Raw genomic sequence first — 12,134 nt, 5'->3', positions numbered from 1 at the left:
TGTCTTGTCCTGTTCTGGGAGGGAGATCAGATGCCGGCTTTAGTCAGTAAAAGTCTAGATGACAGCTCAGCTTGAATTTCGGCTCTTGTTTCAGGTTAGGAGGGCAGCAACAGGAACGTGGCCAGTGTTGCTGCGATATTTGGCTAAACTCAACGTTGGCATCGCCAAGATGTGTCAAACGTCACGCAGACTCGCTGCCGTAAATCAGTCCACAGCGGTGACCGCACCAAAAATCAGTGGAGGCATTTATGATTATTCGCGTTGATCATGGTGAAATCCAAAATAATCCAATTCAATCTCTTCATCTGCAGCTCTTAGCAGAAGGATGAGAACAGCCGCAACTCACACCTCGTTGTCCGACCACGGAATGGTGCAGCCTCTCTCATGCGACAGCCGGGCGAGCTCAATAACCCTCAGCCCGTCCCTGGCCGTCTCGGGCTTGACGCAGACCTCTTGCTCGCCACGGATTGCCGCGACGACATTCTCGTAGTAGCCGCGGCACCACCCGCGCAGGCTGGGGTACTTGCCGATGTACAGCCTGCTCGCTGGGTCAAAGCGCTGGCTCGCGTCAAACTCGGCCGTTGTCGTCAGAGTGCCCCAAATGCGCTCGTCCTCGACCCCGTAGTCGTCGGTCGCCGGCTTCCCAGGCGCCGCGATGGCCCTTTCCTCTTGGGGGCAAAACCCAAACTAGGGCGTGTCAGCTGCGTGCTTAGGAATTGAGTCTGTGGGAATGGTGAACCTTGAGATAAGAGCCCCTGGTCCCGCGGACAAGGTACTTGAGCTGGTCCTTCACGTGGGAGACAATCGCCGTCTTGACTGTCACGACTAGGTTCTGGCGGTCGTACTGTAGGATGATGGTGAAGGTGTCATCGACATCGCTCTCAACGCCGCGGTTGGACCGCAAAAAGGCAGTCACCGAGGACGGGCGGCCAAAGAGGACCAGGGCCTGGTCGATGGTGTGGGTGCCTGGGGGCTGGAGCATCAGGAATAAGCTAGCCCGACTCTGGCGGGAACGGTCTCACCGAGCCCAAACGCCATGCCCTCGCCGGGGCTGTATTCCTTCCTGGTCCAGCCCGAAATCCACGTCGGCGTCGGCAAGTCAAAGTGGATCTCGGCCTCGCGCACTTCACCGAGCGCGTCATTCTTGACCAGGTGGCCGAGCGTGAGGAAGTCGCTGTCGAATCTCCGGTCTGTTTCAAGATCAGCTCATTTCAGGCTCGAGGGCGCCGGCAACTCGCGAGACTGTTTGCTTGCTTGCTTGCTTGCTTGCTTACTGTGAAACACGGTCAGGATCTTGCCCCTTTCCTTTGCCAGGGTCGTCATTCTGTCAGCTGCGGCAGTGGACGTGACAAATGGCTTCTCGACGACGACTGCGGCAAGCCGGTCAGCTTACGCCTCCGCATTGCTGCTCGCTACCTCTCTCGCCAATTGCAGGGCGACGAATCGGCATCCAGATCATCCAACAGGGACATACCATGCTTCCCGGCACGCAGTGCCTGCTCTACCAGCTCGTCGTGCGCGTGCGAGCACACGACGACGAGATCGATTTGGTCGTCGGCGAAAAATGGACCCGGCGTCTGGTAGTGCTTGGCGAGCGGGAAGTCGACGGTGCAGTGGCCCCAGCGCGGCTTCGTCTGAGATGCATCGCTGGCGGCTGGCGGCGCGGCGCGTTGGAGGAAGGCGTAGACCTGTAGGTCCGGGTTGGGCAGGACAAAGGGCAGGTGGAAGCAGTTGACCGAGAAGCCGTAGCCGATGAAGCCTACTCTGATGGGGGCCATGATGTTGATGCTGGTCCGGCAGGCAGTGAGCGGGCCAAGGGGACTGGGGACTGGGGACTGGGGACTGGGGAGGGGGTGGAAGGTGAGGGGATCAAGGTTACGGCGCACGAAATGGAAATCGCTGTGGCATCCGGTTCCCACTCCAAACTCTAGTTCCTTGGGTAATCCTTCCTGTTCTGGAAGGTAGTCCTGACTCCTCTTCCCCTCTTGCACAGCAGTAATGACTAATAATCTCCCCGCCGTTCCCGTGCTTGGCGCAGTAGGCTAGGCCTGGACACGACCTTGACAGCATCCCTCCGGCCTTCGGATGAAAACCCCAGGTTGCAGCCCGCTAACAGACAAGATAAGGTACCTACGCAGCCGAACCAGCTGACAAGAATGCGGGTTGCAGGTTGCAGCCTCTCAGGAGCTGAGCTAGGCAACGACCGAGCGATGCAGCGGTGCTTGAGTTTCTATTTAGGAGCGATTGTTAATCGGTACCCTAGGGACATGCGCAGTAAGCGCACTGCCGTTACGACGGCGGCAGGAACCTTGCGAATGCTTGCCTCCAATGCAGGTCTTGGGGTCTAGGGCTGAAAGTTCCAGATCTGTGGGGGTTGCCGAGGTTTATGTAGCTGAGTTAGGACCCTGAATCGCGAATGCAGTAATCTGGGGTATTAGGGACGTCAGATCCAGGGGTCGTGGCTGCAGTCATCCAAACACTTCCCCGTGATAGGTCCAGGCCTACATGTAAGCTGACAGTGGGGCAGAGCCAACTAGCACTGCAGACGGCGAGCCAGGGTCGTTGCCCGATTACTCTAGTTTCACGACCGAGGGTGAGAATTCGGCAGCGATGAATCGAGATGGGATTCGCTGGAGACCGAGACCGTCAAACGTCAACAACCCCTATTATCGTCTCAAGGTGTCTCAGCAAAGTAGTTGCCTGCATAGATGCGTCTTGGTCAGCAGCCAGGAACTGCATTGCTGCTGACAACGTTGAACATAGGCCAGAATAGATCCGTGGACACAATACAGACCAGCCAGAGGCAGCCGGACGATTAGAAGGATAAAGATGGCTCTCGTCCACGGTCAAAGTAGCCAGAGCATCAGCCTTCAATCATCACACTCACAATCATCACACTCACAATCATCAGTCACAATCATCAGTCACAATCATCACACTCCATTCCCACTCAAACACTTTCACAAACCACAAAGATGGCTGCCGCTGCAATGTCTGGTGTCGAGCTCGTGCAGGCCGTCGAGGGCGCCCTGTCGGGGGCCTTTGACGTGGCGGTCAAAGCGACGGAGAGCTCGGTCAAGATCAAGCACATCGTCGAGTCGGAGCAGAACGCCGAGGCCAACGAGAAGGCCAGCAAGGAGAACTTTGTGTCGATGAGCATGGACTCGCTCAAGGGCAGCGTCGGCGCGCACTGCAACATCATCATCGTGAACGACTACACAGACGACGCCAAGCACTTCACCGGCGAGGCCCCCACCATGCCGCTGCTCGAGTGCGAGTTCGCCGAGGGTCGGTCTAGCCTGTACCGCATCTACATCTTCAATACCGGCTCCTACGACCGCCCCTTCCGCTCCACCGGCCACAAGTGGGAGGCCGACGGCATCCAATACTGGGGCGCCGGCGGCGCCGAGGTCAAGGTCGACAAGAACATTGGCCTCGGCTGCATGTACCTGCACTTTCCCGACGGCGATGGTTTCGATGCCGGTGCCGGTGCCGGTGCCGGTGGCCAGGAGCAGGGTCAGGAGCAGGGCCAGGAGCAAGGCCAGGAGCAAGGAGAACAGGGAGAGCAGGGAGAGCAGGGAGAGCAGGGAGAGCAGGGAGAGCAGGGAGAGCAGGGAGAGCAGGGAGAGGAGCAGGCCCAGGGAGGTGACGAGGAATGATGGATCTGATAGTATTGCGTTGTACGAGTAGCACGCGAAGAGGTGAGAGCAGGTTAGTGGTCGTAGAGACGTATTTGGCCATGTCCTCAATCCTGTCTAGCAATGTAGCTGCACAGTATTCTTTTTTATCTCGTGTTAAATTCTTCCAGCAGAAAGGCCATGGTTCCCAGCAGTGCTTCTCATGTGGTATCAACCACTCGGCTGACTGCAGATGACCCTCGCTGACCACACTTCTGGCCCACTATATCTGCGCATCACCCAATCTGGCCACGCTAGCCAGCATGCGATATTCGCTTCTTGGCTTGTGTTTTCAGCGCCGTCGATGATTCTATCGCCAGATTGAGCCTAGCCGGCCGGCTAGGCCCCTGTAATACAGGGGCCTCGCCCACCACAGGGCTAGCCCGGATGACTGGGCCCCTGTTCACGCGCTATAGATACACGGTCTCCGCCTTTACGCGTCTTCCAAGTCCGCTCTCCCGCCACACCACACCATCTACCATACCGCCTACCGCCCGCACCACACTGCACCGCACTGAACCATGGCCCGGACTTCGCAACGGAAGGCGGCGCAACTGCAAGACTCGATTACAGTGGCAGCCGTCGAGCACGCTGAGCGGACTGCTCTGAATAGTGCCGAACTACGCGCCAACGCGCGTAATGTGCACCAGCTGATCCAGCAAGACCGGCCAAAGAACACCACCATTGCGTACGAACCAAAGAAGCGAGAATTCCAAGAGTTCTGTGTTTCCAAGCAGTATCACGATCGTGATACTGTTACAGAAGACAAGCTCCTCCTCTTCCTTGTCGAGCGTGTGGTACAGCGGCCGCTTAGAGGCAAGAGTTATAAGACGGCCCCTGAGACCCCCCGGACGGCTACTCGGCTAGCATGGCGATCGGTCCGGAGCTACGTCACAGCTATTACCGACCTATATTGTACCCAGAAGGCTCTAGGGATGAACAGTCACCCGTCTCCTCGTGAGCATAGCGTACGGGAATATATCAAGTCCTTACAACGCCGAGATGCAGTACGCGACAAGGCCAACTACGCTAACAAAGGCCGTGACACCCTCCTTGACGGATATACGGAGCCCCAGCTTTTACGGGTCTGCCAGGGGCTTTGGGCACAGACTGGCGAATCGCCTGAGTGCTACCTCCGTACAATTGTCGACATTCTTCTTAGTCACTATATGCTTACTCGCGGTGGCGATCGTCGTGCTTTGGAGCTCTCGGATCTCTTTACCTTCGAGTTTGTCGGAGAGGGCCCTACCCGTTGTATACCGCTAATTATGACGACACGTGCTGGTAAGCAGAATCAGCACGGCCGGCTGGAGACTGCTGGCGCCCTACGGAATCGGAATCCTCAGCTTTGCCTATTAGGCGCGGTAGCTTTCTACCTTCTTTTCCGCTGGGACCTTACCAACGAGGCTTTCCCAGACTTCAGCCAACGCTCGGCCTGGTACGATATCCGACTGATCAAAGGCAATAGCAACAGCTCTGATCGTACGAAACCTTTCTCGTACAATGCGCAACGCGAGTGGGTTGTCAAAGCCTTCTCGTACGCTGGGATCACCTCCAACAAGAAGACCCATATCGGCCGCAGTTCAGGGGCTAAGACGGCTGAGTTAAAGGGGGTTTCCGAGGACCAGATTCGCCGGGCTGGCCGTTGGAACCAGGAGCAAATGGTCGGCTGTTATCTGAATGCGTTGCCTCGAGAGTTTATGCGTACCATGGCCGGCCACCCGAAGCAGATTGGGTGCTTTGAGATCCGCCGCGCTAACCTCGTACCGCCACCTGAACTTTTGTCAATGATATGGCCAGAGCTTAGCCAGTGGGAGGGCCGATTTGGATCTGGTCCTGGGCAAGCCAACGACCTTGCAGCAATGGGCTTGACGAACTTGCTTTTCTACCTTCGCGAGGTAGTCCTTCAGGACTCAGCTTTCCTTATGCTGAGGTATCCAAGGAGCCCAGTCTGGCTTCATCCAGTCTTTCAGCATAGGGCATATCTCCAATACGCGCAGGAGATCCGGGCCTTTACGCAAGAAGAAGAGAGGCCAAGCCAACTAGCAGTATTGACACAGGCTATGCCTGTCCTCTCTGACTTCCTCCAGTCGATCGATATGCGGAACGAGGTACGGATTACTCAACTGGACCAGAAGCTTGAGAAGACACTTAGTAGCCAGTCACAACAAGGCTCCCATATTCTATCACTGCTCTCAAATGGCCTAACAGTCCACATCAAAGCAACCAATACAGGCTCAGATGGCACGATGGGAGTTGCCATTACAGCTACCACAGGACCGGCAACCTCTGTAGAACCGGCACCCCCTGCAGAACCGGCTATCCCACCTGCAGCGCCGGCTAGCCCACCTACTGCAGGGCAACCACCGCAGTATAGCATGAGCCGCGCCATCAAAACGGTAGAGGGTCTTTGGAAGGAATGGACTGTTGGTCTACACGGCCAGCCAGCCGTACGTGATTTAGATAGTCGGTGGGGCCATAGTTGGCGGGCAGGCCGGCGGACAGAGCTGCAGTGGTATTCTCTACGGCTGGAGGTCATTAGGGAAATCGAGCGTATTGCGCGGAACCGCCGTATTGGCGAGGAGGCTGCGATGTATATCGTCCATCTACAACAGCAGCGGACTGGCTCTTCTATGGACCAGTTCTGTAAGCAATTGCGAGCTAACCGGAAGGCACAGCTTGTAGTCAAGAAGAAGTAGTAGAAAAATGGAAGAAACGGAAGCCCTGCAGGGTCAGTTTGCTAGGTTACGATATGGGCGAATATTTTCCACTGCTGACTGGCGCTGACGGCACGGCCGGAATTTGGCGCTAATGCATCAACAAGCGGCTGACCAAGCCACTAAACGCGGGGTGTGGATATCTTATTGATATCGTACTTTCACACTGCCCATAGTCTTGACGACTCCAGCTACCTTAACAGCCTCCTCACCTAGTCCTGTGCATAACTGATCATTAAGATGGAATTTGAGTGAAAAATCATTCGCGAGTAACTCAACTCCGTGCCCGTGAAAGTCTGTTAGTCTGTGTCGTTGTGCATGCCACTGGGACCCTTCGTTCTGGTTAAACCACTCTTGGTTCCGAGATCATGTCATCATCATCATCATCATCATCATCATCATCATCATCCATCATCCATCATCATTTTGGTCCTTATCCTCCTCACCATAGTTATAGCTAGGCCCACATATGTCCGAGATGTAGGGATCCATTGCGATCCAGACCATTGCCTTCCTGTACCAGATAGCCGGATTCCATTCCTACAAGCAAGCAATACAGTCACCAGTTCCTAACCCAGAATTCAAGTTGAGTTACTAACAACGCCGAGCCAAAACGAGTGGTCGTGAGTTTGCATGCTGTGGGGGTCAAACGAGGCATTTGAGGCCAACTTGTCGACCCTGAATGCGGCTAATTGCCTCAGCCCAATGCCTTGGTTGACCGGTAAACCCTCTCTGCCATTCGTGATACTGCTCTCTCAACGCCTGCTCCAGGCAGGCCGCAAAGCCGAGACGGCCACCCCAGATGGTGTTCATGTTCCACGGCACTGCCATCATGATCTCTTTTATGTACCTTTCGTAATTTATATTTCTCCGTGCCGGAAACGGAGTGTTCATAGCAGCGCCAGCATGGCAGCAGTTCAAAATGGTAAGCACGTCGCACCTGGCGCTGATGACGGCGTCGGCGACATCTGCCCAGTGCATCGACTGGCCGTTTCCACTTGAAAAGTCGGGTTAGCATTGATTAGGTCCGGTAGTAGGGATCACGCCTTCATACTTTGAAAGCACCAGCTCGTTCCTGTTGTCCAGGCCGCTGTGCCCCTGATAATAGAGAATCACCAGGACGGAAGAGGGGTTGCTTGCAATGACATTAAATATGTGCTGCAAGCGGCCGCGGAATCCGCTCCTGAGGTTGGGGTTCCGAGGTATCCTCTCAACCGACGTGCTATGGCTGTAGCTCCTGAAAGCGCCCATGACCATGCCGAGTTCTTGGTCGGCGTTGAAGACTGGCCCGCTGGGAATTTGGTGGTTGTGGCCCTACCACCTCGACCCGCTGGTAAGGGGATCTCATTGGGAGCACCATTTGATCATCCAGTCTATTCCAGCAGTATGGTGGACTGGCCCGGGGAGGGAATTGGCGAGGTCGAGTCTGCAAGAGGAGAAAAGTATGACGAGGGGATCCACCCTGAAAGAGCGGGTGGCCTGGGGCGAAGTGCTACTTGTACCTGAAGATAGGCCCCAATACTGGGGGCCCTGCTAGATTGTAGCGGCTATCTGAAATATCCAATTGACTGATTCCCCTGCAGTGCCGTAAGCCATGCTGCTTGGCTGAAGCGAATTACTTATGGTCATAGCCACTCATCGAGGCTAACCACCCTACTTCGGTTATCTGACTCTCTGATAGGTTGGCACACTCGTGCCGGTCAAGCGCCCTTTTTTCACTTTGCATACACTCGAGCAAGAGGCCTCTTTACAGGCCGCTCCTGCGCCTTGTTCACCGCTTGCTTCTTGCAGATGAATTGTCCGCATTGTCGTGAACTGAAGTTGCGCTTCTCTACCTGAAGCCTCTATATTCTTCTTGAATAGGAAACGATTGGCTCTAACGCGTTACATCAAATTCGAAAATGACGCATATGCAGTCATGTGGTTCCCAAACATGCAGCCATCTACCCAACCTAAAAATCCAAATTCTCGACACGGAAGAGGTGTGGACGATTACTACTCGCTTACGAGGGCCTCATACAAGCCGGGCGTATGTGGGGAGGGCAGAATACTCCGTAATGGCCATTGCTCCGCCAAGTGACCTGCCCTTCGACACACAGCTGGTTTTATGTACCTGTAATCCACCCCCCTACCCTCTCTCCCGCAATATGCTGCTGCCTGGCCATATTCTCTGGTAGAGTTTTGCCGACAAAATTAGTATCGCGACAACTACAATTACACACAAGCTTAAGGACGCTGTTACAAATTGCGCTCTAGCAAGACTCAAAAGCCTATGGTGGTGCGATTCTGTTTCTTCCTTTCTACCAAGCCATTCTGTTTCGACCGTGATCAGCACCAACCGGCATCGCATTTGCAGAATACACAAAAAAATATTTGCACCCAGACAGGTTACTCTTCCCCAAAGTGATCAGGCCCTCTTTAATCAGCTACGACAGGAACATGGGGTAAACGTCAGCATGGCCACGGCCTTGACTGGAATGTGTCGTTGAGGCGTGGAGCTTACGGCATGGATAACTGACGAGTTATCTGCTGGCTCCGAGTCCACAAGGGAGTACGAGCCGCAGGTCGTAGCCATGCCGGTCATGTCAAACGCATCCTAGTATCTAGTGGGCGGAAATGCAAAAGTATTCGGAAAGGAAAAGTAGGGAAATTCTGATGGTCAAGGTACCTACTTTTACAATGATTGGAATGTCATGTAACGGCCTACGTACATGGCCAGCGCTCCTTTCAGCGTCGAGATTTCGGGCAACCGCGAAGATCTTGTCTTCGGGCACCGTGGGCTCATCAGGTTTAGTTTAGCACCAAATTTATCGTGTCAGTGGATCTGCGACAGGTAAGTCTCGGCAATCTACAGACTGGTGAGGTTGCCGTTTTCGAGCCGATGCGAAGACTCGCAGCAGTGGCAGTGCGGACGTCTAATAGTGGCTGAGCGGGGGCGGTAGGTGATTCAATCGCACTGGCGCTGTCAACCTCTGGCAGCGACATGATTGATAGTGGCAGTGCCTACCAAACCAGATCATTTAGGGCTTAATGTGTAATATCTCGGAGCGCGACGCCGGGCAAATTATACGTGGGAAATAGGAGATGGACGAGGTCAAATTTACTCGTTAAACTCGACTTCGTAGACCTACCTTATGCCTATTGGTAATACTTCGTGTGAAAAATCCAAGCTGAGGAGAGACGAGGTCAAGGACCGCCCTGGTGCCTAGGGTCGATAACGGCCCAATAAGGGAATTGAACTTATGCCCGGGTATATTACGTACTCTGCCCATGACAATATTGGTGCATTTTTGGCGGGTTCAAATCATATTATCTAAAACTCAGCACCATCCTATCTCTCTCAAAGGTTTAACTAGTAATCACGCCCAGAGAATATAATTATAGCAAAAGGACGGCGGTTACCTCAGCCAAGTTAACTCTTAAAAAGAGTACCATAACGAGAAGTGATATTGTATTTCGATTTACAAAACGGATACAAAATATGGCCAAAGCAATGAGATATTAGCCCAGCTACCTTTAGCCTAGAATTCGCGATCGTAACATCTTTAACTTATTAAAAAGAAGATCTATTCAGACTACCAAAAACGTCTATTTGCAGTATTAACTAGAACTAGATAAAAGGGTGTAGAAATTACCGATCAACTAATTACAAACCACTCGACTGTTAGGGTCGTCTGTCTGTAAGGGAGCACGGGCTCCACAGGATGCTGGGGTTGGTAATTATGAAGATAGAACAAAGGGCAAGCTCCTATCGCACGGGTAATACAGTCAAATCGGAATGCCACTCAAAGCGTATGTGTAAGAGAAGGTAGGTACGCCTGATCAAGGTGGTCACAATGCAGGCAAGAAGGTAGGGGAGCAATGACTTGTATTGGTGTAAGACTTCAACCTGGCCCTCGCAAAGGAAGATGGGCGAGGGCCATTGTTTATATACCTGCTCAGGGGTTCGGCCCGGGCATCAGTCTGCGGTCGTGGCGCCACGGCGTAGCGTATGCCAGCTGGCAGTGTTCTAGCCAGTTGGTGACAAGTGGTGGGCGCGCACCCTGTGCGCGCAGTTGGTGTTTGGGGTGTCCTTTTCCTTGCAGTATGAGTGCAGTGAATGTGTATTGCTTGCTTGAAGAACCAAGCAAGAACTATCTAAGACCGTGGACACGATCGTCGTATATATCTATCTACGTAACCAATAACAGTGGTTCCATTGTCCCGTGGTCCCGCGTCCGGGTCACCGCCCGGCCGGACCTGTCCCGCGTCCCCGAGCTCCAGAGCTCGGAATCCTGGAACGCTCCTGATTGGCCCGCGCCAAAAGTGCATGCCCCACCTTTGTGCATAACCACAGGGAATCCACAGGGATTCGTGAGAATAGGAGCTTGCCCTTTGTTCTATCTTCATAATTACCAACCCCAGCATCCTGTGGAGCCCGTGCTCCCTTACAGACAGACGACCCTAACAGTCGAGTGGTTTGTAATACTAACAGAGAAGCCCAAATCTCTACTAGAGAAATCTTGAGGTTTTATTCAAAGACTAGATAAGACTCGTCAAAACTATATCAGGTCCTAGTATTGAATATAATTACTAGACTATAGGCAGACGTGTTACGATCCTGGTCCAAGTCTGCAGGAGGCGCTGGAAGCCGATTGCTAATTGGGCAGGGCAGGCAGGCGGGCCGGGCCCCGCAGGGGTTCGGTGCAGCCAATCAGATAGCGCTCTGTCCGATTAGATGCCAAGACCAACAGAGCGGACGGAGCGGGCGCTCTGCGGGGCCTCCGTGCTCTGTGAGCAGAGCACCCGGGGCCCACGGAGCGCAAAGAGAGAACTCTGATTGGTTACATGAATTAGATAAATACGATGACCGTAGCCACGGTCTTAGATAGCTCTTGCTTGGTTCTTCAAGCAAGCAATACACATTCGTTGCACTCATACATTTTGAGTGGCATTCCGATTTGACTGTATTACCCGTGCGATAGGAGCTTGCTGTTACGATCCTGGCTCAAGTCTGCAGGAGGCGCTGGAAGCCGACTGCTGATTGGGCAGCACTGGTGGGCAGGACGGGCCCCACATGAGCTCGGTGCGGCCAAACAGGCGGCGCTCAGTGCGTTCGGCCGCCAAGATTGGGAAGACCCACTGAGCAGGAAGAACAGCCAATTAGGAAAGTGCTCAGTTACCATTGAGAGCTCAGTCGTCTTGGAAGACTGAGCGCCCCGGAGGCACTGAGCACTGTAAGGGAGAACTCTGATTGGTTGCGCAACTAGATAAATACAGTGACCGTACCCACGGTCTTAGATAGTTCTTGCTTGGTTCTTTAAGCAAGCAATACACATTCACTGCACTCATACACTTTGAGTGGCATTCCGATTTGACTGTATTACCCGTGCGATAGGAGCTTGCCCTTTGTTCTATCTTCATAATTACCAACCCCAGCATTCTGTGGAGCCCGTGCTCCCTTACAGACAGACGACCCTAACAGTCGAGTGGTTTGTAATACCTTAGCTTAGCAGAATCATCTTTCTTCTACTTCTTCATTCCAGAGGCACCTTCAGTGCATCACATTATTAATCTATAGATACCTACCTACTACTTTAGTTATCCAGACATCCTCTAGAAACAGGGGCAGGTATCCTGCCGCGCTACGTCATACATACAAAACCAAGCACAAATAACGAAATCTACCAAACACACAAAGCTACAAACCGCTTAACTGTGACGGCGCCAGCCTGCAGCTCTCACTACCACTGCGCTAGAA

The 12,134-nt window shown here is 53.6% G+C and overlaps 5 protein-coding genes across 5 annotated transcripts; 2 read left to right on the top strand and 3 right to left on the bottom strand.

Annotated features, from left to right (window-relative positions):
- Window positions 1-165: 165 nt before the first annotated feature.
- On the bottom strand, window positions 166-1,846 carry B0T26DRAFT_81282 (oxidoreductase). The gene is made up of 5 exons (XM_060447316.1): window positions 1,475-1,846; window positions 1,275-1,370; window positions 1,023-1,190; window positions 740-966; window positions 166-687 (listed from the first exon to the last, which is right to left on the bottom strand). The coding sequence occupies exons 1-5, from the start codon at window positions 1,776-1,778 to the stop codon at window positions 343-345; spliced, it is 1,140 nt and encodes a 379-aa protein (XP_060303644.1). The 5' UTR covers window positions 1,779-1,846; the 3' UTR covers window positions 166-342.
- A 1,129-nt stretch (window positions 1,847-2,975) lies between these two features.
- B0T26DRAFT_746634 (uncharacterized protein) lies at window positions 2,976-3,659 on the top strand (the record flags this gene model as incomplete). Its single annotated transcript, XM_060444722.1, has 1 exon — window positions 2,976-3,659. One exon carries the CDS (start codon window positions 2,976-2,978, stop codon window positions 3,657-3,659), a length of 684 nt encoding a protein of 227 aa, XP_060303643.1.
- Window positions 3,660-6,851: 3,192 nt separating this feature from the next.
- B0T26DRAFT_671007 (uncharacterized protein) lies at window positions 6,852-7,651 on the bottom strand (the record flags this gene model as incomplete). The annotated part of the gene is made up of 3 exons (XM_060439262.1): window positions 6,852-6,934; window positions 7,072-7,391; window positions 7,449-7,651. 3 exons carry the CDS (start codon window positions 7,649-7,651, stop codon window positions 6,852-6,854), a joined length of 606 nt encoding a protein of 201 aa, XP_060303642.1.
- Window positions 7,652-8,820: 1,169 nt separating this feature from the next.
- On the bottom strand, window positions 8,821-9,379 carry B0T26DRAFT_671006 (uncharacterized protein; the record flags this gene model as incomplete). The annotated part of the gene is made up of 4 exons (XM_060439261.1): window positions 8,821-8,866; window positions 8,914-8,990; window positions 9,106-9,174; window positions 9,251-9,379. The coding sequence occupies 4 exons, from the start codon at window positions 9,377-9,379 to the stop codon at window positions 8,821-8,823; spliced, it is 321 nt and encodes a 106-aa protein (XP_060303641.1).
- Window positions 9,380-10,255: 876 nt separating this feature from the next.
- B0T26DRAFT_689592 (uncharacterized protein) lies at window positions 10,256-10,481 on the top strand (the record flags this gene model as incomplete). The annotated part of the gene is made up of 1 exon (XM_060441043.1): window positions 10,256-10,481. A coding segment is annotated over one exon (226 nt), but the record flags the coding sequence as incomplete, so codon positions are not given.
- Window positions 10,482-12,134: the final 1,653 nt, after the last annotated feature.

Source organism: Lasiosphaeria miniovina (genome assembly GCF_030549165.1).
Source record: "Lasiosphaeria miniovina strain SMH2392-1A chromosome Unknown B0T26scaffold_1, whole genome shotgun sequence".
Taxonomy (NCBI): domain Eukaryota; kingdom Fungi; phylum Ascomycota; class Sordariomycetes; order Sordariales; family Lasiosphaeriaceae; genus Lasiosphaeria; species Lasiosphaeria miniovina.
This window is presented reverse-complemented; position numbering and strand designations above follow the sequence as displayed.